This window comes from Gavia stellata, chromosome 20 (genome assembly GCF_030936135.1).
Source record: "Gavia stellata isolate bGavSte3 chromosome 20, bGavSte3.hap2, whole genome shotgun sequence".
Classification (NCBI taxonomy): Eukaryota; Metazoa; Chordata; class Aves; order Gaviiformes; family Gaviidae; genus Gavia; species Gavia stellata.
Genome location: NC_082613.1, coordinates 11,207,190 through 11,232,638, shown reverse-complemented (window position 1 = coordinate 11,232,638; position 25,449 = coordinate 11,207,190). Strand labels below are relative to the sequence as shown.

Below are 25,449 nucleotides of genomic sequence, written 5' to 3'. Positions count from 1 at the left end.
TCAAACAGCGTTGCTCACAGAGAAGGCTTTAAACTGATATTAAATCACTAAACTGTGCAAACATAACAGTCCTGTAATAAAGATAATCTATGTGCAGTTCAGGCCAAGAGGGGCTCTTGGTCCTTGGGGTGCAGGTGGAACCTCTGGGCCCCACAAATTACACAACCCTTTTGGGCAGCTCAGCATCAGAGCAGAGAGCCACTAGTCCCGTAGTGCTGGGTGAGTTCTGCCCGTGCATGGGGCCGTGCCATATCTCAAGCCCAAGCTGCTGCTGTTGCAGCAGTCCAGCAGCATGGAAAGGGCTGTAGGCGAATGGCAGCCCCTACTAATCCCCCCAGGCAGGGCCACACCAAGCTTGTGTAAACCTGCTCCGGCCATGGTGCCTGACCTGTGGGGCGCTGGGCTGTGATACAATCCAACAGCTATTCCTCTGCGCTCAAATGGTGAAATGACTAAGAAAATACGCCCTAAATTACCATAAATATTCATGATCTCAAAGCCTGGAAGTGTACATCCCCCAGGACAGGCTTCCGTGCCTGCTCTCACCCTGCATGTCGTGGTGTGGGGAGGGGATCTGACAGATGACATCCTCAGTTGTGAGAAGCAGTGTGCTGCCAAGGACTGCCCCTGCTCTGCACGTGCTCTCCCCACGCACGTGTGGCAGGCCAGACCCACATGCAAAGCTATGGAAACAGGCGCTAACATGCAAATGCACACAAATCCGTAGCATCTGCCTGTGAAGCAGCTGTACGCAGGCAGGCACCCCCTACCCAGGCATATAAAGTCACGCTAACGTGCAGTTAGACCACCAGGAAGCCAAATGTGTGGTGCGACAACAGACACGCAGGGGTACCCAGCCCAGGCTTTGAAAGAAGACTTCCTTTCTCCTTGGGTTTACTAGCTTCAAGACCAGAAATGTTTTTGCAAAAGCTTGGTAAGGAATGTGCTTGGCAGGACCTTTGAATGCCTTAAATATTACAGGATTTCTGTAGTTTCATTTCATAGAATCTTAGAATAGTTTGGGTTGAAAGGGACCTTTAAAGGTCATCTAGTCCAACCCCCAATTTACTCTGAACTGAGACAGTGTTTTCCCAGTCTTTCATCGTGTTTCGCGGTGCCCTTGCGCACTGGAAGGGGAGCAGCTCTCTCCATGGTAGGATGGCTCCCTGTCAGGATTAGCCCTCGTGGGGGACTGTGAAGGTGCTGCTCGGGGACCTGTGCTCCTTGCCAGCCCCTTCATGGCAAAGGCTGCAGGGCTGCTGAGTGTGTTAGAGCCATAGAAGCACTTGGGCTTGCTCCTGCAGGAACCTGTTTGCTAAATGGTGTAGGATACTTTCCAGGGGCAGAATGAGGTAAGCACAGCTGCTCCCTGGGTTGGACTGGGTGCTTTTCCTCTTGGGGCTTTCAACCTGGTGCCCATCACAAGCCCTTCTATCAGTGGGAAGGAGTCAAGCAGGGTCGGGTGTTGGAGTAACCCTTAAGCGATACCTCAGGCACTTGCACAGCTTTGGGGTGAAGGAATGCAGCTGCGTGGTGGGCTGTGAGGAGAGGAGAGGAGCTGCACGCAGGATATAGTAGGATTTCAATGGAAATGGAAGAGTCTGCAATGCTGGAGCTGTCTCCACTGCTTCCTCCACGGCCATGCAGCACAGCAGGTCTCCAGTGTGCTCTCCCACGTGAGAAGATGCCTCTCTAATCCCACACCTAAAGGTAATTTTAAGAGAGGGCGAAAAACCACCCAGAAGTGAGGATCCCAATGGTTTTCCTTCAACTGTGCCAGAAGTGCTGTAGTCCAGAATCAGGGATTCTGGCTCTAGCACTAAGGTTTCTCTTTGCTGCTTCTGCCTCAAGCTTTTTTCTCAGTTGCTTGCCATCTAAGCTGGTGCATGAACTGGGGACCTCCACATCTCTTTAGGTGGACCTTTAAGGCTTTGTATCCTCTGCAAATCAGCTCTGAGTGCATCCTAAGATGTGCATGAACCAGTGCGCTCCATGTCAGTAGTTAATGGTAATACTAACCCATGGGCAGGATTAATTAATAGGTGTTTTTAAGGCACAGTGAGGTTTTGGAGAGTCCTGGAGAGGAACAGAGAAGTGTATTATTGAGTTACTTCATTGTAATGATTTTCCCGGTCAGTGAGGGGGAACAGGTCATGCTCCAGCCAGTGCTACCACCTAGGTTGGCAGCTGCAGTGAGGAATTCCTGTCTGACTCACGACGCTTTCTGCTGTGGGTGTCTATCCAGGCACGTCCCTCAGGAAGCAATTGTGCTGCTTATTGCACCCATGGCAGTTTCTAGGAGGAGGCAGGGAATCACAACAGCTCCCCCAGAGCTCCAGACTCCCCCAGAGTCATCTGGTGTGGGGTCCCCCAGGCTCAGAAGGGCTCCCTGGTCTTTGTGTGTCCATGGGGTCACGAGGGACTGCAGGTCCCAGCCAGGCAGAGCTGCCAGACGTGAGGGACTGAAATGGAGCATGGCCTGCAGAGCCCAGTGGTTTGTGTAACTCCTGTCTTCTTCTGCGACTGATCTCCCAAGTTAGGGGTGGCCTCAAGCTTCTGAAAGCCATGATCAGGCAAGCCTGGTATCACTCTGGGTCCAAAGCCAGAGTAAGCCTTGGAAATACAGTTCCCAAGGGGGTTGCAGAGAGGTGGGTGTTGGCCTCTTCTCCCAAGTGACTAGCAACAGGACAAGAGGAAATGCCCTCAAGTTGCACCAGGGGAGGTTTAGGCTGGATATTAGGAAAAACGTCTTTACTGAGAGAGTGGTGAAACACTGGAACAGGCTGCCCAGGGAAGTGGTGGACTCACCATCACTGGAGGTGTTCAAGGAGCGTTTGGATGTGGCATTGTGGGACATGGTTTAATGGACATGGGGGTGTTGGTTGATGGTTGGACTTGATGATCTTACAGGTCTTTTCCAACAGTAGTGATTCTGTGATTCTGTGATTCCTTCCCAAGACTGAGGTTAGACTCTTCTCCCCCTGGACTTGAACTGGTAGCGCTCTGTTGACGCCATCAGCCTCTTCTGTCTTACACAAGACGCTGAACTGAAGGACGTGACCACAGTCTTGTTTGTGCCAAGCTCTCCTGCTCATTCCACACCTAACGAAGCTGACAGTATATTGCCATTTTTATTGGCCTGGCTGGCAATTTTTCAGGTGCTAGGTGTGTTTATGATTATCAGGGTCACACCTCAATTAGGAATGGGGAGGGGGATTTTAAACATACCCACACCTTACCCTTCCTTTCTCCAGCCTCTCCGAGGGGAAAGGGATTGTGCAGTGCATGGCCTGAATTCCTAAATTGGTCGGTGATGTTTGCACTCAGCCTTGAGGGAAATGGCCAGCCTGGCACACAGAATTGCCTGGCTCAGCAGTGCCACGTTGCTGAGCCGTCCCTGCTGCCTCTTGTTGTTCCTGACTATCTGTGCCTGTGTGTGCACTTGCAAGTTTAATAGCAGCAGTAGTTGCTTTTGTCAGAGATGATATGCAGGCCATAAAACTCGTTTGCCATTCTGTTTTTTTTTTTCCCTGCTGAGATACGAAAGCTGTAGAAAAGGCTCCAAAGCCTGTTGGCTATTTCAGATGAAGGTTATATAAGGTATATGAAAAGAATGCATTTCATACTGGCCAGAGGACCTAAAAATACCACTTTCACAACAGATCTTTGCTTGGACATCATGAAAAGATTTCACAGCTGGAGATACTGCTCTCCAGGAAATCATCCTTAGTCTAGGTTGCAAGCACAGAAGAGGACAGTAAAAAGCTCTCGTGTCCAAAAACAATGTAGGGAAGTTGTGTCTTAAAGGCCGAGCTGTCCTTATGGCAGCTATCTCCTGTGACATGGGACATTGCCTGTGGGCTCCAGGAAGCCCAGCAGGATAAAACACAGCCCACGAGTGGCAAGACCAGTGTCTCAGGGTGATTCCAGGCTGGAGTGACAGAAGAATTGAGGGTTGGGATCGAGGACGCCACTTAAGGACAAGGTTGTCTCTGGGGCAGTTTGTGGTTTTTTTCCCAAGTGAGCTGAATCCAGCAATAAGAAACGTCCTGTAGGGACTGCGCTGATTTAAGATTAACCAGGTAAAGGGCAACCTTGATAGAGCAGTTCATGGGAAGGAATCCAGGAGAATTTATTGCTTCAAAGATTTGATATTACATATATGGAGTTTTTAGGGCATATGCCTAGGTAAAACCAACCATGGGTCATGGGATCCTGTGGCAGCCAGAGGACTCCTGGTTTTTATTCCACATTGAAGAGGAGGAACTAACTCCTTTTCCTTCTCTTGACTGGACTAACTTAACTACTCAGTCGCTGTGTGTGTGCTGAGATAACACATGTCCTGCAACTGCCTTTGCTGACCTTGTTCATGCATTCAGCGATGGCGTCGGGGCTCTGGATCATCATGGGTGCACAGGTATTGGGGGCATATTATCTGAGGTCTGTCCTGTTCCGCCAGGTCCTTGGCACCAGAGTGGAGACAGGTTCTAAGTGCTGCCTCCACACAGTCCTCAAACGCAGCTCTGAATCTCATCCCTGCATCTCATACCTGCTGACAGTTTTCACCAGCATGGCTGTCACTGGGAGGCCACTGGATGTGCAAGTGGGATGGAGAATCAGGCTGCTTCTCACCCCTCGTACCTGGGATGAGACTGCCCACCTCATTTCACATCGGGGGCGGGAGATGGGGGAACATGAGGGGCATCTGCTGCAGATTAGAGCTGAAAATGCTTGATGTTATTCCTCCCCAGACACCTAATCTTTACAGCCATCTAGACCTCTCTCCCCTCTTTCTGTTATCTTCCTGGGCATGCTACAGCTGAGAGCAGGCTCCCGTGATCAGAAGAGCAGGTCATTAAGAGCCTTCTCTAATTGTCAGTGTATTTCTTCACCTTTACAACCAGTGACAAATTGACTTTCACTTTATTGTCTTATGTGCCCCATAGGCTTAGTCTGCCTTTGGCTGCACCTGCGCAGTGGGTTGGCTGTGTATGAACCAAAGCAGAATCGTCACCCCAAAGTGCTCGGAAATTATCTTTGAGATACAAGAGGGACTTAAAAATGAACATGTTCGAAATGCTAATAACACATTTTGGCTTCCTTTGCTTGGCTTTTGGAGTGTGGTTACTTCAAGTCTTTAGTCGTTCTGGAATCATGAAAGCAAATATTTATTCTTCATGTTTGTTTTTCTTTTAATGAAAATTGGGATTGTCATTCAGTCTTAAGATTCCAGCACACATGGCTTCAGGACAGACACCAGGCTTGCCAGGAAATAGTGACAGCTGGCGACAGCATCAAACACTTGTTCGGGCTTTTTCCTCAATACACATATGCTTTGTGCTCAGACCAACAAGGAGGCGAGCCCCTTGATTTAAAATAAATCCTTCCAGAAGAAAGAAATCCATCTGTCTGGGAAAAGTTAGAAAATGTTTTTGCATTTATTTCTTTTTTTTTTTTTTTAAGAATACAAACTCTAGTGAAGAAATATTCCTCTGTTTCCATTGGAAGGCAGTAACCAGCAAAAATTAATGTACAGTATCGAGGAATGCTTGGTGCAAATGGACCAAAAAGGATTCCCCACAGAGTATCTCTACATACAGGAAAAAAGGTTGCTGCAGTTGGATAAGACAGCCTGGTTATTATGGTTTTTTTTGCATTTAATCTCCCAATTATAAATAATCAATGTGATTTACAAAATAATTTCTAGAAAATGATTGGATTCATCATTGCAATAAATTACTTGGTATGATGCCACCAGCGTTGAGAGACGATACAATACTTCTGACACCGTCAGCGCAAGGCGAGGTGTTTCATTTTTGCATTGGAAATGAAGGGACAGACCTGCAGCTCCTCTGGCTGGGCTGGCTCAGATTCCTCCCTGCCAGGAACCTCTCAGCAGCCGTGGTTCCATCAGCTTCATCTTCCCGAGAGGCCAGCACCCCACCTAGTCTATCGTTAGGTAGAGCTGTTATTGCCTTGTGCTGCCAAAAATGACTCTAGGTCTGAAGTCGTGCAGGGCTCTGTGAGCTCCAGCCCTGCCAGCAGCCGGAGAGGCAAGCGCTGGGTGCGGGAGGGCTCCTTTCCTGGTTTGAGCTGTAAACCAAAGGTCAGATCTGCGTGGTTTTGGCACAGGCAGGCACAGAGAAGCAGGGACTGTGGCAGGGAGAGAACCGGGCAGGCGGGTGCAGACCCAAGGCTGGGTCAGACCCAAGGGGTTTGGGCGAGACGGGGTCTTTCCTTGACCTCTGTTGTTCTCTGCAGGACTCAAAGCACTGTGGTTTTGAGGTTGCTGCCCTCAAACCTTCTGAGGTCTGAAGGAGCCATAACGAATTTTTATCATGTTATGGAGGCCTATAAATCTGTTATCAGCCACTCACTCTAAGCTGAGGGAGTGGCACTGGACTGGACAAGTAGATTATACAGCATATCTTAGCATTAAAGCTGGGTCTGAACTGAGATCCTGGGTCACGACGCTCACAGCGCTTGGGCAGCCCAAGACCTTGGTCCAACCTGTGAGGCTCGGGCTCTTCTCACCCTCGCAGGTCTCTCCCCTTTATACGTCCTTCCCTCCTGCTTCCTTCCATATAGGCATCCAGTAGTCTTCTTCCGACCACTGAGAAGCAGTAGTGGGGCTGGTGATATTTTGGGCAGTGCTGCCCACAGCCAGCCTGTGCAAGGGTGACCCAGTCCCATTAGCTGAAATCTCCTGAATCCCACGCTCCTCCAACTTCCCAGTCCAGGTAGTGAGGAGGCAGTAGGGCGTAAGGGAAGGATTTGGCAGTGGTTGCCTCTCTGAGCCTGGTGGTGGGAGGGCAGTCCTGGCACAGAAATAGCAAAACCCCTCAAAAGGACAAAGGATCCAGACAGTGGAGAGTCCTGGCGGGGCAGACTTTGCCCCAGTATCAGCTGAACAGATTTGTTAGACCTGGCTGGGGGGGGTTAGTCCCAGGAAAGACCTGGGACCAGCCAAGGCGAGGAGCGGTTCTGCCAGTGCTGCCTGGGCAAAACCCGTGTGCTTCACCTGCTGCGATGCTCCTGGGGGAGCTTCCGTCTCCATCAAGTTTGACTGGACTGGTGACTGTCTGGGGAGCTGGCACGGCTGTTGGGGGGAAGCCCTCCATTCACACAGCACAGAGAATCGCTTGTTCTCAGGGTCTGGTGTGGCTGAACCAGCGCTGAGAGGTGGCAATGGGAGAACAGCCAGCTGCACTGTCCCCAGTCGGTCACTGCAATCTCCCCATGGAGGGAGACAGAAATCTGGCCCTTCTTGCAAGGACTGAGGGTTTCAGTAAGGCTTCAGCCTTAGTTCTGGGATTGGGAGCTGCCCATGGCACATGCTGTCCATAGCTGCAGGAAGACGGCTTTTGGTGGTGGTGGACTAGTCCAATAAGCAAGTCCGTGTGTTTGCACCCAAGGACCTCTGGATGGCTTCTGTTTTCACAGTGGCAGAGTCAATTCGGGCTTTTCTCCCACACGGTCTTCTAAACGAGGCCAGCTGGTCTGCAGATTGCTAGATGACCTCCTGTTTTGTGATGGCAGGTTGCGGGATGGAGGTGGGCTGTTTTGCCACGGTTGCAATGGCTCCGGGCAGCAGCTTGTATTGCTCTGGTCCTGAGCCTGCAGGTGGAGATGGCTGTGGGGTTTCTGGAGTAGCTACAGAGAGAGAAACAAAATTAGAAAACTAGACGGCACTGGGATCTGTTCTCAGTTGTGCCAGGTTCAGGTGTAAGCAAAGCAAAGGCTCTGTAGCAAAACCATAGCTCCTAATGACTTGTGTGTTTGCTGCAAGGCAGCCCAGACACACAGGCATGGTTAGATGCCCTGGAAGAGCCACAATAATACATCGAATGAGGGGAGGCATTTTGACCTGTACTGGACACTTTTTTGGTCAGCTGAGGTCATCTCAGCCCAAATTCCCAAGTGGTGGCCCCATGTGGTAGCCCTGTGTGACAGACCAGATTCTCCTGTGGTTTTGCAGAGGGCAAAGTGAGGTGTGCCTGAACCATTCAAGGGAAGGGGAGCCTTTCCACTGATTTCAGTAGGCACTGGATGGGATCATTCATCCCTAAATTTAAGGGCTATGTAAAAGTTACAGTCTGCCAGGGAACATCTTGTTGAATGAGTTAGTCTAGACTAATCTAATCTAACCCACCTCTCTGTTTGTCTCTCCCTCCTTTCTGCATAGGAATTTCTCACACACTCATCAGAGGCTCTGTCTTGCATGGGAATTGCCTTGCAAGGTAAAAACTACTTCCACAGGCATGCTGGAAAGCTCTTGGTTTCTCCTGAGAGCTCTCCGTCTCTCTGGCAATACTCACACATCTGCCCATTGTGCATCTGAGGAGGCATTGTGTTGGCCACAATGACATTTGTTCCCAGGTTCTCCTGGATCAGATGAGGGTGCAGGGGGTGGTGAGCATGCGGCGTTTCACTTGATGAGCCTAAAAACATGCATATGACATTAGTTGCCACAATGACAGAAGGAGACAGTTCAGATGGGCAGACCCACTGCACCAAAATATCCAAGGCTTTGTGCATGATCAGCTTGTGCATATGTGATTGGAGCACACCCTTCCCATTTTCCTCCATGGATGCCTTGGGTTCACTAACCCCTGCCTGTTGCCCACATTTCCTCTTACACAGGATTATATTCCTCTCCTCCTGAGTCACACCTCCATGTAAAGAATAGCACAGTGGCAACTTCTCATTTTGTTTTGACACATTGGATGCTCCCAGTAGAAAATCTGGGAGACTCTTTCAACCTGACCTTTCAGACCCTTTTGTTTTGATGACTCCCTTCTGACACAGAGGAGGATTAGTGAAAGAGCTGGCTGGTAGGAGTTTGGGGGTTGCACAGCCAAGCTTGTCTACATGCAGCGGGGTGGGGACACCTCTCTGTAAATAGATGCACAGCTAATGCATCTCTTTAGTTGAATAGAAATGGAGGACGCTTTGTTACCTTCGCCAATGACAGGGGGAGGTGATTGTGTGTGAGTCAATGGCTAACCTGCATACAGGCTGTCTCCACCTTTTTTGGGGGGTAGGGAACGATGGCTATAGAGATTCTCTCAAGGGGATGGTGATCAGGGAACACTGAGAGGCCTCTTGGAGGACCCTCAAGCACTCACCTCCCAGCAGCATCTCCTGCAGCAGGTTGTCGATCTTAGCCATGCCGAAGAGCTTGACAAACTGGATCTGTTCTATCATCTGCCAGGTGATGCTCTGCAGCACAGGCAACAGCAGCAGTAGCTCCCCGAAGCGGCCCCGTGAGTCGTATTGCCGGTCGTTGATGTAGTCCTCCAGGCTGACCTGCACCTGGTACCGCATCCGCTTGATCTTGGAGGGGTCACTCAGTCCTTTGGCATCTGAAACAACCCACAGAGCAAACTATCCAGGCTGCTTCCCTTCGAACTGCCCTTCAGTAATAGTATGAAGTCTGGGCGCAGGCTGAGGTGAGCTGTCTCTAATTCTCTACTGTCTGCTGTAATGGAGGTTTTTTCTCTAGGCTGACTTCTCCCCTCCTTCTAAGAACAGTTTGGCCCAGAGAGGAGACCAGGCAGCATTTCCACAACTCAGGACCAGTATTAGTTGGCATAACCCAGACTAGTCCCCTCTGATGGTAACCCTCACCAAGCTGGAGCATACCTGGGTCGAAGAAGATGATGGCTTTCAAGCAGGCATATTCATTATCGTCTATTTGCAGCTCCTGGAAGGGGAGGACCAGCTCATCCAGGATGCGGATGGCCACACGGTTCACCTCCACCAGTTCGGGGCAGTTCCGTGGGATGATGTGGTCGTTTCCTTTGGACAAGCAGCACAGAGACCATCGCCTTGTCATTGCCCAAGACTTATCAAGAGTGGCAAGGAGTTAAAAACCCAGGAAATCAATGCTGAGATAATTTTGAGGGTGGAGGACTTAAGAATTTCCTCCTTCTGCCCCTTCCCTGGCTTAGCCCACCAGAAATGCTGATCTGTGTTGCCAGAGCAGCCTCTTCTTACTCAGAAGTCACTCAAGCAAGGAAAAGCTGACTGAGGAGTGAGAACCTTTTTTCTCAGTCACACCACAGCCTGCTTACACAAACTGGGGGGGTGCAATGTGAATGTTCATAGTCCTCCAACTTTGCCACATGTTGTGGCCTTGATGTGAATGTCAGCCAGGCCTAGTTGCATCCAAAGGTTGTGATATGCTCACTAAAATACAGAAGAGCTCAAGCTACCCTCCTGCAAAAAGGATGCCTGCAAACACTGAACCACCCTCTCCTCCACACCGGCAGGGAAGCTTCACAGAAGCAGATGGGCCGGCAGCAGAATTGCAGTCTTTACCTAGCAGCAAGACATCCTTGAACACCATGGACCTCTTGGCAGCTCCCAGTAACAGATGTTCTCCTGCATGTGCTCGCAGCAGTGCTACCTGCAAGGGCAGGGAAAAGTTATTCGGGTGGTGCAGAGACAGAGACAAGGCTGTGATTTCACGTAAGCAAGAGGGAATGCCCAGCATTTCTGTACTGCACTCAAGAATGGGGAGCGAGAGCCCCTCTCCACTCACAGTCAAAGAGGTCAAAAAACAGTTTACTCCTGTGCATAAACAGCTATAAATCCAGCAGAACCAGTAGATAACAGACAGCACCTGGAACATCCCGTATTCATGGCACACGGCATGAGCAAGACCATGCTAAACTGTCCCAGGACCTCACGCCAGCAGTGGGACATGTTCACAATGGGCTGTTTGCAGACAGGGCAACTCCTACCAAGTGCAGAACCAGGGACCATGCTCCAGCCTGGGAAGTGGGGAGAAGTACGATCCACTGCTGCAGAGGGTTGCTGTCCCTCTGGGCTGTGCCCACCTCCCACTGAAATCACGCTCATGGGGACCCACGTCCAGCCGGCTGGTGGGGTCACCCTCTGGTCATTCGTTCCCTCTGCAGCAATGGGCATTTGGGCCAGGGAAGCCAAAGGGATGTTTTTCTGCCCTGGCGTTAATGATTGAAGTGTTTCATTTTACACCCTCCAGTGGCTCCTGAGAATGTTCTGAATCTTTTGCCTTCCTTCAGTTAAAAATTTCAGAGATTTAGGCAGAAACAGAAGTTAACGATTGGACAGCCTGATACAGAGGCTTCTTAATGCCCAGCCAGGAGCCTCTGCTGAAGAAAACAATCATTAAACATTAATGGAGAGATTCTGAAATGTGTGTCCTGATGGGAATGGTCCCCTTTTCCAGTGTGTTATCCCTCAGCATCTGCCAAAGCCAAGAGAAGTCTTACCCTACCAGAAATGCCAGGACAATGTGTCACCCATAGAAGAGAGCTCTGGTTAGAAAAGATGCTGATGTCTGAGAAGGGGATTTTTTTTACAGAGGATTAAAAAGAGTTATGCAAAATAAACAGAGTGGAGGTCCTTGCAAAAAGACTACGCACACATGATGCTGGGGAACCTTTATCTATATGCAAAAATCTAGCCTCTCTCTATCGCTATCCAAACATGGGCGGATGTGTTAGCCGAGCTGCTTGTAATTACCAGAGCTGCAAAAAACTGAGCTTTCCTCTCTGATGAAACTTTGAGGAGGATGGAAAAACTGTGAGTCCCAAGGGGGAGCAAAGCCCTCACATAGAAATTTCCTGCCTAATGCAAATTCAAGAAAGCTCAGTTTGAAACCACCATTTTTGTTTCCATAAAATGTGCGTGTTTGAGCAGGGTTAAAGTAAATTACTTCAACAAGGCAGAACTGTCTCATTTGATATTTGTTCTTGCAGTGATCAACCTGAGATACATCATCCCACTGTGAACTAAGATAAATGTAAAAGTTGTAACTCAACAAAGTAGAACTTTAACTTTGAAAGGAAATGGCTTTGCCCCACCAATCCTGGTACTTGGGCATCTTGGCGCAGAGGAAGAATGAGGGGTCGGGTGTGACCTTTCCTATAGAAATGTTGGCAGAGGTGATTCATTCTCAGGCAATATTTTAATGACAAGGTAACAGCGTTTCCCAACATTAAATGTTCCCACTGGACATGTCTTGACTGGCTCTCATGCCCCTTGGACAGCTGGCTTGCACATAGTTTTGTTCATTCCTGTGCCCTGGCATTTCTTCCTTCCTCCTGCACTCCCCTGAGTATCTGCTGCCTCTGTTCTCATACCATCCTTCGAAAGCACAGATGGCATTAATTGATTAGTTTTAATGCAGCCCAGTCTTTCTTCTCAAGCCCTCTGGGGCAGATTGGGAACTGCTCATGATGGGGGGTGGCTGGTCATAAGAGAAGACCTATTTCAGTCGAGACGAGCCTGTGGAGCATGCTGAGAGCAGCCTCTCCTCTGTGGGAAGGCAGGCTTCACACAAGGTCATCTTTAGGCTTTGTTTTCTTCTTTAAGAAATTTTGCAGCCCCACAATTGTAAAGTGAGCTCACGTAGAAATTGCTGTAGTTTGCAGAGTTATTAACCAGATTTACTGCTTCCGTTCCAAATGGCACAAGGATGCAATGGGTTATGCGGAGCTGCCCAAGCCTCCGCTGGGCTGCAGCCTGTTTGCTGTGTAAATGTCATTTGCCATTGGAGTCCATTTTGGTTTTCATAATTTTTGGGCTGTATTTGCCTTAGGAGTTTAACAGATTTCTTACCATTTTAAACAATTTAGCACTTACACACAATAGTAAAGAGGGAAATACACTCTGTGTTAACAGCACTGAATTCCCCGGGGCTTTGTGCTGCTGGGTTATTACTGAAGATCTCAGTTTTAGGATTTAGGGGTTTTTGATCATCTGGATGCTCTTACTTTCTGAATATCCTTTTTCTTCATGATGTAAAAATTACCTCTAGATCAACAGGGCTGGAGACTGATCCTAGCTGAAGAGGACCTGTGCTGATTTTGTGACCGAACACTGGGAAGATTTTAAATACCTTCCTACCCGCGACAGGACCTGAGCTAGCCACTGCCAGAAGCACTATACCCTGCCAAAAGTGCTATCCCCTCTGGAGCCTCCCCACCATCCACACGTGCTGTTCAAGGCTGGGTACACATCACATCCTGCAACATCTGCTGCAGACCTCTGAAATACAGATTTACACAGGAGACATCTCCTTGTATCTCTTTGAGGCTGCCTGAGATCCTGCAGTATAGTTTTACAGAGGATTTCAAACACACTGTGCTTATCTTGGTTATGGAATCAGCAAATGTCATTTTAGTAATTTGTGTTAAATGCAAATATATATCTGTTTTTTAACTCTGAAGAGAGATTTTCTTATTGCCTTGGGAGCAAACTAGTGTTTAGTTTCATTAATTCCACACCGGGAGAATGGATACAAATATATCCCCGGGCAAAGAAGCAGAAAGAAAGATAGACAGGCAGATTTGGTTTTAAGTCTTGAGCAGACCTTAGGCTAGAAGTCTGTCCTCCTAAGTCTGATTACCCTAAGTATTTGTATAGCACTGCAGGTTTTCAAAGTGCTGCACAAACTATAATTAATAAATGACAGACCCATGCAAAATGCGCACCTGATTATGTACCTAATTTGAGCTCAGTGTTATCATGACTGTGCTCATCGACTGATTAGCTGCACATGCAAATGGCCTGTCCTGGCATTGTATGGATGCCATTCCCAATCAGCTGCAGCAGTCAGGATAACAGAGTGGACAATGCACATTTTATTTGAAGGTCTCAGCTGGCTGGCTGGCCTTCGGCTCCCCGCTGCCTTCGCCAGGGCAGGGCGAGGTGGGGTGGATGGGGGGACTTGCCTGGTCGTCCAGAGGCAGCTCGCAGAAGGCAGGGATGTACTTGGCCCACTCCACCAGCACTAGCAGCTGCTGCTTCATGGACTCGCACACGTCAGAGATGTTGGCAATCTTCTTCCCTCGGATGTCTCCGTTGATCACAGGAACCGGGGATGAGATCTGGAAGGAGAGAAGAGATCCTTCAGCTTTCAGTGCCACAGAGGAATCATAGACAGGAAAATCCCCAGCCTATGGGTTGCGTTGATGCAGACTCCAGCATCAATGATTACTTTTTTCTGTTGCACACCCAGCCCCCAGAATATGTGGACCAGCACAACTCATTTAAATTGAGATCAGCTTGGGGATCTGTGAACATGAAGTGCTTCAGAGCTGAGGCTGTGGGTCATCTTGGTAGACTGTCATGCCTTGAATAGACTGGAAAGCATAGAAGAAATGTTTCTAAAGCCAAGGTCTTCCTCCCACTGAACAAATGTGCTCAGTAACGATCCAGGAGGGAACAGAGGGGCTCATGTAGCAGTCAGCCTCACCAGCAGCAAGGACACGTCCACCCAGCGCTGCTGCACAAGCTACTTGGTCCCATCAAAGGGCAGAGAACTGCTCCCCCTTCCACCGGTGGCACAGAGCCAGCGCTCGGCCAGACCTGCCTTGCCTGCCTTTGACAGGAGACACGCAGGCTCTACTTCTCCTCCTGCCTGAGTCAGCATGAGCACAAGAAGCTGAAGGTGGCTTTCCAGGTCTGACACTGCTTTCTGTGAGCACCAGGTCAGTAATATTTGACATTACCCAACTTGAAATGCTAAAGACAGACTTTGGAGACAACAACCTCCCACCTCCCGCCAGCTTTTAGGACCTTTTGGCAAAACTGCGCATGTGCAAACGTGCCCACAACACAGGTCGCGTTTTTTGCCTGGCGAATTATTTGTGATTGCAGAGGCAAATGGGGCCATTTCATTTGCAAAGGACAAACCTGACAGCTCTGCAAGTACCGTCACACCAGAGCTGGAAAGAACATCTCCCCCAAACCAGGCACCCAACCTCCTGCCTGGTTCTCATGCATAGCTGCTCACCCAGCTCATCTAAAAATTTGCCCTTAGTCACTACTTTATCCTTATGCTTCTGTAAGCGATTAACTCAACCCCATCGCTGCCCTCCACCTGCCCTCTCTGCTCTTGTACAACATCAGCTCTTCCTGTCCTCTTCCTGCCAGCATTTCAGCTTGGACCCTGCCAGCCTCCCCAAGGAAATGGAGTTCAAATGCCACCTGCAATTTTTTTTTCAGGTTGCATTACCTGGAAGCTTTCCAGCTCTCAAGCTATTATTGAATAAATAAGATTGTAAAAATCTCACCATGTATTACCCTAATCAGAGAGCCCGGAAGGCTTAGCAAATAAATAAAGACCTCTGAGTGAGTGACCCGAGATCTTGGAGAAAGCAGCTCCTCAGCAGTATCTTGTTCTAATTAGCTAGGCACATAAAAGTTACCAATTACCATGCTGGAGCCTGCCTTGTTTAATGAGTCTCTCTGTGCTCTGTGGGAGAGCAGGAGCTCCCCTGGATTTGTCGATGGTTGTAGTTTTTATCAGCAGACCCTGCTCACAACTTACATATGATGCCACTGCAGGAGTCAGCGTCCCAGAAATGTCCTTCCCTTGTAGATCGGGTGACTTGAGACCCCATTATCTCACACCTCTGGGAGGAGCACCAATATTATTTTTATAAGGTATATAAATATACGAGGGCCTGCATAGGACAAGGTGAGATGTGGGATGAGACTGGACATGCTTCTTGTGTACAGGATTAGCCCTTGGCCCTTCTGGTGTATTCCCTCCTCGGGGAAGTGGATCTTACAGCCTGAGCCCTAGTGTGGAGCCCAGAGCACGGCTCATCCTGTCCTGGAGCATCTCCCGGGGCAGCCTTCAGGGTAATAATGACCCTTGAAGCAAGGAAGAACATGGACTGCCAACTCGAACCCCTCTTCATTTTCCCCAGGACAAGGAGTGCTGCTCTCTCCAGCTCCCATGAAGAGTGACAGCTCTTGCCTCCAGCAGAGCCCCATCCTCATGACTTGTTCTCGCAGACAAACCCTCCCCGCAGCCTGTGCACTCCCGTCCTGTCCTGTGTCCTCCCAGACAGTCCTGATCTGATGTACACCGTTTGCAATATCCAGATTCTTAAATCGGAGTCATCTTTTCAGGTGAACACTCTAGGAAATAAGTCTTGGCAGTATGCTTGTGGAAATGGGGAATTTCAGGCAAACACTGGAAAGAATATCTGCATAAAACAAGCATGAAACTCATTTCTCATGAAACTGTGCAGGAAGCCAGAATCCGAAGTTCCTAACAGCTGATGGGGAAGGGAGGCTGCTCATGCGAGGCCAGCCCCTTGGCTGGCTTAGGTGGCCGCAGCTCCTTGGATTTCAGTGATTCTACCCTATTTTCTTCCAGCAGGCCCTCCAGCCTTCATCTGCCCATCAAAGCAGAACAGATTATTGCATATTATTACAACTGAGTTCTGGACCAAGGAACATTAAAGGGATGGTTTCAGGTAACAAATGGCTTTGAAAAACCGGTGTTGAGTTGGCAGATAAATTACTTAGAGAAGAGGTGGTAATTTGAAGACTCAGCTATTAAATACTCAACTAGTTCCACTGGCCAGATAGTGCCTGATGCTTTTGTATTTGCCAAAGAAGAAAGAAGAGGTACCTGTTGTGCCAGGGCTTCTGCCTGCAGTAAGACATTGATGGAGGGCAAGCTGCTATCTTCGTAACTTGATCTGCGGGTGCTGATTCGGTCCCGTTCATTTTGTACAGCTGCAAGAGAGTATTTTGGCTGAGCTGCAGGTCGTTCATGGCAATGCACACCGAAAACTAGCACAGACTTTTGGCGTTCCCCTTCCTTAGCTGCAGTTTCCCAGCTTCCCTGCCTGGCAGGACGGAGGCGCAGCTGTGTCTGGTTTGTAATGGGATGCCTGTGAGAGCTGACTACATCTGGAGGTTCTGTTTTCACATTCGCTTTATTAAGCTTTCCTGGGATGGGGTAGTTTCAGAACCCAAACACCTGGGTCAAAGCCTGTAGAGTTCAATGGGAAAGCTTCCTTTCAAAGGATCTGGCTCTGAGTTCTTTGATTTCAAGATATGGGGTCTGAAACAGTGGCCATGCTCATGCATGCAGCCCAAAACTTCTGTGTGAAATGGAGTCGAGTATCTGCATGGCTTTTTTGTCTGTCCGCATGCCTTCTGCGAGCTCCATTCAGGAAGCTCTTGCAGCGGGTGGGTGCAATTGGAAAGCTTCCGTCTAAGCTACAATAAGGAAGGAAGTGCAGAACAGCTCCTACTTATCTATCCAGAGCAACAGACCTCCCTCCGACCTTATTGTAAATAGAGTCCCAGGACAGGTTTGACCCTAACGTGCCTTCCTGCTTGGTCTAGTCTTGAGGATCTGGGCTTTGACTCTGGAGGTGGCAGCAGCCAGAGCAGAAGCAGCAGTGCTGAGGGGGAGGATTTGCCTCTCTATCTGCCACGAGGCTGTGGGCTGGCCGTAACTCACCATGGCCACGCCAGTCAAAGCCATCTGCTCAAATAAGGTATTGATCGATGGCAGGGGAAACAGAACAGTCCCTGCCTTAGGCTGGTGGCTCTCTGGATTGATACGTTCTCAATGTATAAATCCACCTGATAAAAAGCAATAATGAGGCTGGGCCAGAAGAAAAGCCCTGCAGTCAGCGGCTGTAAATAGGAGCTCTCAAGGTTATGCTGCCTGTTATCAGTAGCAGGCCCCCGAGTTCAGTCACGCCATGATGTTTTCCAAATGTTTGCTCAGTATTAGCTGGTCATGCACCTAATGTAACTTCTATTGAATATTAACAGACAGCAGCAAAGCTCTGGGCATGGGATGAGCAGGCGCTGCAGGGAGAGGAGGATTCCTATGTTCTTCAGGAAACGTCAAGCCAAGTTCCTCGCAATACCTCATCCCCTTTAACAGGGAAGAAATGTTCCTGCTCAGAGGAGTTCTCGCAAGCTGGTGTTCCTGGGGAAGCCGCCCAGGTACCGCTGGTACTTCCCTCTTGTCTTCAAGGACCCCTTTTGTCCTAGAGTTTCTCCTCGAGGGGATGTGAACTGGGGGGAGCACAGGGTTTAATTTCTCTACATGGAACAACAGGGCCAAATGCCTCCCAGTTGTCCCTTTGCAGACCTCAATGGGGTGAGAGCTGTGGGGTGCCAGGCAGCTCCTCTGGGCTGCTCCTGGAAGTTTGTCCTTCCACCAGCAGAGCCACCAGCAAGGTCACCAGCAGGATCACCAGTGTGGCCACCAGCAGGACCACCAGTGGGGCCACCAGCGGGACCACAGCAGCCCCAGGTTTCCTTGCCACTGTGAAAACTCCTGAGAACCACACAGGGCTAAATATGGGATGAATCCTGTCCCGTCGTGTCTGAGTCATGGGGACCTGGAAGGGCTGCAGAGACAGAGAGGCAGGGAAGTTGGTGGGGTGAGCCTGGGCTATGCAGGGGGGTGGATATGTTCACTCATTTCATATGGAGTTAAATAGCCAAAATGCTCCACCTTGCTCTGGGGCCTTTCTGCTGTGGCTGATGTATCAGATAAAACTAAGGTCTCTGCAGAGGGCCAGCAAGAACCTATATGAACATTAGCAAAAAAAGGGGCAAAATGACAGCTGGACCTTTGCTGGATGCACCCATCCAGCTGTGGATTTTATGGTGACTCTGGGGCAACAGCACTTAGAGCAGTTTTCCCAAAGTGTTTCCAAATTTCCAGGCCTTCTTTGAAGTTGCTGCTTTTCACTGATGTTGGGAAGCATTCCCGAACCACTCGGATGCCCCGGCTGTGTGGGAGCACAGGTGATGTGTGTGTCAGTGTGAGCGAGAGTGAGCTGAAGAGGCATCAGTGTGATTTGTGTGTACAAACACGGGCAGTTCTGAGACACAAGCATGGCCCTGCGGCACTCTTGTGGGCTTGTCTTTGGTGGCATTTTGAGAGGTGCCCTGAGAAGGGGCCCTGAAATTGAATTTGGGAGCACGCAGGGCCCCCATGCCTTGCCCTCAACTGTTGGGATGATGGCTGCTTGCAAGGACTTTGCATGGGTGGGAGCGGGCAGGTTGGGCACATGCAGGGCTCATGACTGGAGGCCAAAACTCTCCCTAACCCCCCCTGTGATGGGGGTCTGGACCTGTGCACAGGAGAGCACTGTGGAGGGAAGACAGGGCTAAGATGGCTGGGCGAGCGTGCACATGGCAGGGACTGGCCTTGGGCTGCGAGGTCTTCCTCAAACATATGCAGCCAGTGTGACTGCTGCTGGGGGGAGCACGGGGAAGCCACACCATCACTCACCTTCCTTCTTCATTCCTGCTCGGAAGCACTTCTTAAGCCTGCAGTATCGGCACTGGTTTCTTTTGTCTTTGTCTACCACGCACTGCCTGTTAAACCTGGGAAGAACGAGAGGTGTCAGGAGCAGCAAGACTGAACCTGAAGGCAGGATAAGACAGAGCCCCAGGCTCCAAGATATGCTCAGAGCAGGTTCCCAGAGGCTCACCCTGAGAAAGGAGCCCCAAACTGTGCCATTTCCATGCTTGCTTTAACCTGAGGTTTCTTCTTTGCACTGAGCATCTCAGCCCTCTGCTCTATCTCTGGATGTTCAATAAGGACAGGCTAGGGCTGACAGTCGCATGCAGGAGCTCAGGCTGCTGGTCTTACTCACTAACCACTAGGCACAGGGTGCTCATGATGGACTAACAAGCCCCAATGAAGTTAAAAGTGTCAGCCAGGAGGGTCAGAGCCAACTTGGTAGCCTCTGTTCTAAGTTATATCCCAGTTAGAATGGAAGAAGAACGCATTTATTCTGAATAAAAAAAGGGTAGTAAGGTTAAGAGTGGGTTTAAGCCCCTGCATCTCTCCAGGGCTGTGTCTGGGATCCAGGCAGGTTGGTTCTGACCTCTGGACAGCATCGCTGGTGTGCAAACAGCTCTGCAGCCACCTGCGCTTCAGAGAGGATGTGGGAAGCAAGCAGCTCCTTCCCTCCACACTTGTATCACCAAATCCATCGCACATGGCGGGGCAAACACTGATCTCCCATATGCGTGGCTCTTGCATGCAGCACAAGCCTGGTGGGCATTTGCGGTATGAATATCACTTGCAAATTTGCTCTTAATGTACTGTGGATTGATCAAGCTTGCAAAGTAAAGACAAAGGCATACAGAGCTGGGAAAGGGCTCGCAGCCTTGCTGAATTCCGTAGCTTTTGAAAAGGCTTGTTTCTACCCTGCTTTTTAAAGCCCCAAGATAAGACTTGCCCAAATGGATGCCTGAAAGCAGCTTTTTAAGCATTCCTGTAGCACTTATATAAAAGCCCTAGTCTCCAAAGAACTGGGTACCTTGGCTTTTCCACTGGAGCTGTGGGGAGGGGGCTCCCTGGGTAGCCAGCTTAAATAACCCTGGGGTGCAAGTGATATTGTGCTTCACATGCACTCATAAACCTGGGGCTTCTTTCCATCACTCAGATCTTAGAGTCATGTTGCTTTTCGTGCTTTCCAAGTGGCTGTTAGGCCATCAGGAGTAACTCACTCAAAAAGCCAGAGTGATTTAGACACTCTGAGCTGAGGATTCCTCGGTTTCCTCTGCGACTCTCTACGTGTGGGTTGCTCAGAGCAGAGAGCAGGCAGCTCACAGCCTCTGATGGCACAGGAGAGCCATGGGCTACCACCAACAGCACAAGGTGCGGTACATGAGTTGCAGAAGCGGCATGGGTGCCTCATCCTCAAAGACGTGCACGCTACGCTTCCCAGCTTGTTTCTCCTTAGACATTCTTTTATCATGTAACAGGCAGTGACAGCATTTTAGGTAGATGGCAGACACACTTCCATCTCGTGATGGAGAAGGGATGGGAGGCCACTGAAGTGCCCCCAGGGAGTGAGTGGGGTTTGCGCTGCACTCAGAGCACTGAGTAGCAAGGTGCTCAGCCCCTGTAATAGGGCTTCATGCTCGGCATCGCCTTGCTTGCTGGCCATTTCCATGGTTGGCCATATCCATTTGCAAGAACACGTGCTTGGCCCCTAAAGAATGGGGCAAGACCTCCCAGGGTCTTCCCCCAGTGATCACTGGAGGGCAATCCCAGAGTGAGAGTGGTCTGAGACCCTTCCCAGCTGTGGGGTGAGGTTAGGGATGGTGGTGGAAGACACAGGGAGGATGAAGCGGATGAAGGACCATGCTGCTGAGCTTTGAGGGCTTTGCTGTTCAGCTCCTAGGAACTGTTTTGTCTCAGCCATGTGACGCTGTCCCCTCTGTCCTTACCTGCAGGAGTACATGTGGTTCTTCCGGACGCTCCTCCTGAAGAAGCCTTTGCAGCCATCACAGCTGGAAGCCCCGTAATGCTTCCCCGTGGCGCGGTCCCCGCAGATGGCACACAGTGTGCTCACCCCAATGCTGTTGGAAGTGTTGAGGTTGGCTGCTTCTGATGGAGACGTGTCTGCTTGGGGAAGGACACAGGAAGAAGAAGACAGTGAGACAACAGACAGCCAACATTTCCTAACTCAGTTTCCAATGAGAGACTTGATTTTTGGAGGAACCAGGCAGCTGCATCCAGGCTGTGTGGCAGGGACCCGTCAGAGAGGTGTATAAGGAGTGGTGGGTGCTCTGGTGTCTTAAGTCATTGCATTTTGAGTGTGCAAAAGCTCCCTGCATGCCAGGGTGAGACAGCTCTTCCCAGAGGCCTGACTCCAGCGACGCCTTCAGACAAAGTAGAAGCCCATTTGCAGGAGTCACAGAGCAGAGCCAAAATTCCTCGGGGATTTGCAGATGCTTTGGGCTGCAGTAGCGTGGCCAGAGAAAAAGCTGGTGCAGAGTTAAAGCTGAGGTATTACAGCTCAGGGTGAACAGCTGATTTACTGCAGAAGTGTTTGTGTTATAGCACCGAAAGGGCCCCAGACAGCCCTGAGCGGATACTGTTAGAGAAACGAGGTGACCAGCTCCCTTTGCTGGAGAGCCTCTCTGCCAAGCATGGAGCTCCAGCCTGCACAGCAGCTCTTCAGGAGAACAAGACTTTAAGTGCATAGCAGCTCAAATGACTTCGGCTGGAAAACTCATGTGGGTAAACACTAGCCATGGAAGGAAGGACTAATCAAGCTAACCCAGAAAGAAAGGGTGATGCTATAGCATGGAGGAGGCTGTACACCGGGTATCTTCCAGAGTCTGGTAGCACCATGGCTGAGATTGATCTGTCTTACAGTCCTTACAGACTGAGGAGGGCTGGCACTTGCAGGGCTTTTTTGGGAGGGTGGGTAATTGCAGCAGCCTCTGTAGGGAAGGACACCTGAAAGGCTTGAAACCATACAAGCCCTACACTAAAACCCCTCCAGCAAGCCAAACAAACCTCAAGGCTGAAGGGATCAGCTCTTAATTCAGTTGATCTAATTGTCCCCTCCCATGTACATTTTCCTGTATCAGCACAGGCACATTCCCCTGCCTCAGTGGAAAACCTGGTTGCAAATGATACCCAGGATCTACAAAGCCATAGAAACCTGCTGGGGTTTTAATACTTGAGTCTATTGGTCCCTGGTCTCTGGGGTTGGCAGGGACACAGTTAACTCTTGCCTTAGGAGGGCCACAGCTGCTACCACTTGGCACCCAGCAGAAAGGGGGCTGGGTGCTATAAAAAGGCTGGTCCCAGGAGGGCTCCCTTCGGTAGCTGGAGCATGGGTGCTGGGGGAGGCCAAGGTGATGTTGCCTAGGGCAGAGTTACAGTTTTAGCTTTTATTTTGCAGAGAAGGGGGTATTGCAGTAAGCGCTACGCAGCCTGCTCTTGCCATCCCTCGGCTGGAGTAACTGGTGTGGATCCGGCACTGAGCTAGCATGGGGGATCTTGAGCCAGCCCCTTCCCTGGCTCTGGCAGCATCTTTCATTTCCCTTCCTGCTTTCTGTCTTTCCAATTCCTCCTGCCCCTTCTATATTTCTTTCCGAGTCAGCTTGCTGGCTGGCACACCCTGTTGCACACCTGCATTTCCGTGCGTGCAGCACTGCCTGTGCAAAGCTCCTCTCTCCACTCCCCAAACCCTGAGCTCCTCCCAAGCCTGTTCTGGCTGTCTCTTGTCCCTACCAGCAGCTTGCCTTTGAAAACATCTTTCCTCTCAATGCATCCCAAGGGCTCAGCTTGATGAAGGTCGTTCCAGAAAGAAAGTTAGATTTCCAGTTTCAGCTAAACATAGGACTTACGCGGGAGAGGAAAAGCTGATCTGCCTATAATCACATTACTTGTGCATCTGTGACAGCCCGGATAAATCCCTGTTTAGCAGTATATTATGCTGTAATCAGATGAACATAGAACAGGAAAAACTGGCACCATTATCAAAGAAATTACAACATCTTAGTCTAATAGCCAACCAACAATGAAATTATTGCCTAATGGATAATTTTCCAATTACGTTTATTTTGTAGTGCCAGAAATGCGGGCTGCTGGCTGCTGCAGTGAAGTGGGTTTAATGGGATTGATTTGGAGTTAAGGTAAATGGAGGAAAGAAAAAAGCTGACTTTAAGTTTGAGACCTTGCAGCTGAGACTCGTGTCAGGACAGGAGCTCCTTCAGAGGTCCCCAAGCTTGTCTGAACACGGGATGCATTTGGTCTGGGATGGTGGCAAACTTGGTCGCTGCTGAGCAGCCACCGCTGGGCTGGAGCTGCAAAGCTGTGCAGGGCAGGGGCCGAGCTCTCCTGCAGTCCTCAGCCAGAAAGGGTTTTGCAGGCAGAGGTGCAGGCAGCCAAAGCAGCCCTGAAGGTGAGACCTGCCCCTGCTCTGGAGCTGGGCAGAGGAGGAGGAGAGGTGTTGGTGCCGCCTGACCCAGCTGACTCATCCACCCGCAGAGTGTATTTCATATCGCACCTGATCTTGTCATATGAAATTGTCAGGTCCCTCTGCCCCGTGGAGCCCTTGGTTCGGGGGGGCTGAGTCGCAGACCCCTGTGCAGGAGCTTCTGCGTGCTGGGTGGGAGAGGGCCACGGAGAGGAAGCAAGACCTGGGCTCATGCTGGAGGGTCCAGATGGGCATCCGCAGAGCCAAAGGAGGCTGCTCTCAGCCCCGAGACCCCTGGGTGGGTAGGACCAGCCCCCGGGAGCAGAGAAGGGGCTGAGACGCAGGGCAGCGGGGGGTTATTGCACAACAGAGCCACTTTGGCACCACAGTGTCACATCCGTGACGGAGCAGAGCCGTAACCTGGGGAAGACCTGCACGGGGTGTGAGGGGAGAGCCCACGGCACCCGCGCAGCCCTTCTGCAGCCTCGGTGACGCAGCAGGCAGGAGGAAAGGGCTCTGGGGGTTGCTTTCTGTGGTGTGCTTCGTTTAGTCATTAACCTCGTATTTAGAGAGACTTTAGGGGGGACTTGAAGAGGAATCTCCTGTTATCTCTGAGCATTTAATCACCAGGACTCCTTGGTCCCCAAATGAGCGGGCCAGCGTTGCAAATCCCGGTGGGTTAAGTGTGATCCTACCCTCCTGAGGGGTTGGGAACGCTTGTCTACCCCTGCCAGGTCCCCTCACCCCTCTTTGCAGGGGCTGAGCCTCCTGGCCCCCCAGCGCTCCCAGGGAAGGGGATGCCACCCCTCACCCCAGCACTGCAGGGGAAGGGCTGTGGCTTCAGGGCAGCTGTGGGGGCAGTGCCTGAATCGCTGTTTGTAGTGATTTCCACACTTGCCAGGCGCTAAATGGCTTTCTGCTCCAGGAAAACCTAGCTCCAGCTGCTGCTGGGGTGGGACTGGCTCTCTGCTCTGGAGCCACAGGCTCGGTTGTCTGTCTGGTGAGCTGTCAGCAGCGTTTCACTCGGAAACTTTTGGCTAGTCTTTTCTTTTGGTTGGGGTCTGGGAGAGGTGAGACCCCCCTGTGCTCAGCCCCAGCCCCAGTCCCTGGGCTGAATGTCTGGTGGGGACCTCTCATTGCACCCAGCTCCTGGCGTGTGCCTGTCCCCGAGGTGTCTGGGCTGCAGGGCACCATCCTGCTTGCACCAAGCACAGCACTGTTCCACCACCTCATTTTCTCCCCAGGGGAAGCAGAAACCCCCCTGTGAGCTGCTGGGAGCCCCCCGGCTGACACCCCCACCGTGCCCCAGCCCTCCCCAGGAGCATTTCAGCGGCTGCCCTGGGGACTTGTCCTCCTGCAGCCGCCGGCTCGTCCCGCCACTGCGGAGGGGAGAAGATGGAAGGGACTTACCATTGCCCATAGCCAGCACCTGCATGTTCTCAAACTCCAGAGTGGTATACGCCGGGTCTAGCGCCGCGCTATAATCTGCCATCTCCATGTCTATTAGGGCTTTGGAAAGGCGCATTATCATCAGCAAACACGGGCCAGATTGTACCGATTCCCTTGTCTGAGGCTATTGGCCCTTCTGCCTCCCTCTGCCTTTGCTGCGTCCCCTATCTGTTGTCTTCTATTTCAAATATTTCTCTGAAAGGATTTGCTGAGCCTCAAGGCCTATACTCCCCAGAGGGGTGGAGGCAGGAGGCAGGGGGTTAATCTTTAATCATTTCACCCACTGCCGAATGCTGCTAAGCTGTTTTTTTTTTTTTGGTGGAGCAGAAGTGATTCTTGTTGACTGTTTATTATTGAATCTCGAGGTGCTTTGCCGATCCCGGCTCCCAGGCACAGGCAGGACCGCGGGAGCAGGCGCTCGCCACCCAGGGAACACCTTCCCGGGCTATTGACCTTGATGCTGAGCTGCCGGTGTTGGTCTTAATTG

General features: G+C 50.6%; 1 protein-coding gene across 3 annotated transcripts; it reads right to left on the bottom strand.

Moving 5' to 3' along the window:
• Positions 1-7,510: 7,510 nt before the first annotated feature.
• Positions 7,511-25,038, bottom strand: HNF4A (hepatocyte nuclear factor 4 alpha). Of its 3 annotated transcripts, none has more exons than XM_059827213.1 (10): positions 24,924-25,038; positions 21,025-21,202; positions 19,070-19,164; positions 16,427-16,533; positions 13,728-13,883; positions 10,324-10,411; positions 9,646-9,801; positions 9,129-9,365; positions 8,319-8,441; positions 7,511-7,653 (listed from the first exon to the last, which is right to left on the bottom strand). In XM_059827213.1, the coding sequence occupies exons 1-10, from the start codon at positions 25,036-25,038 to the stop codon at positions 7,511-7,513; spliced, it is 1,398 nt and encodes a 465-aa protein (XP_059683196.1). The 3 variants fall into 3 exon arrangements, with proteins under 3 accessions (XP_059683196.1, XP_009805191.2, XP_009805199.2); XM_009806889.2 differs by having other exon boundaries at positions 7,511-7,657; positions 8,293-8,441; positions 21,025-21,199; XM_009806897.2 differs by having other exon boundaries at positions 21,025-21,199.
• Positions 25,039-25,449: the final 411 nt, after the last annotated feature.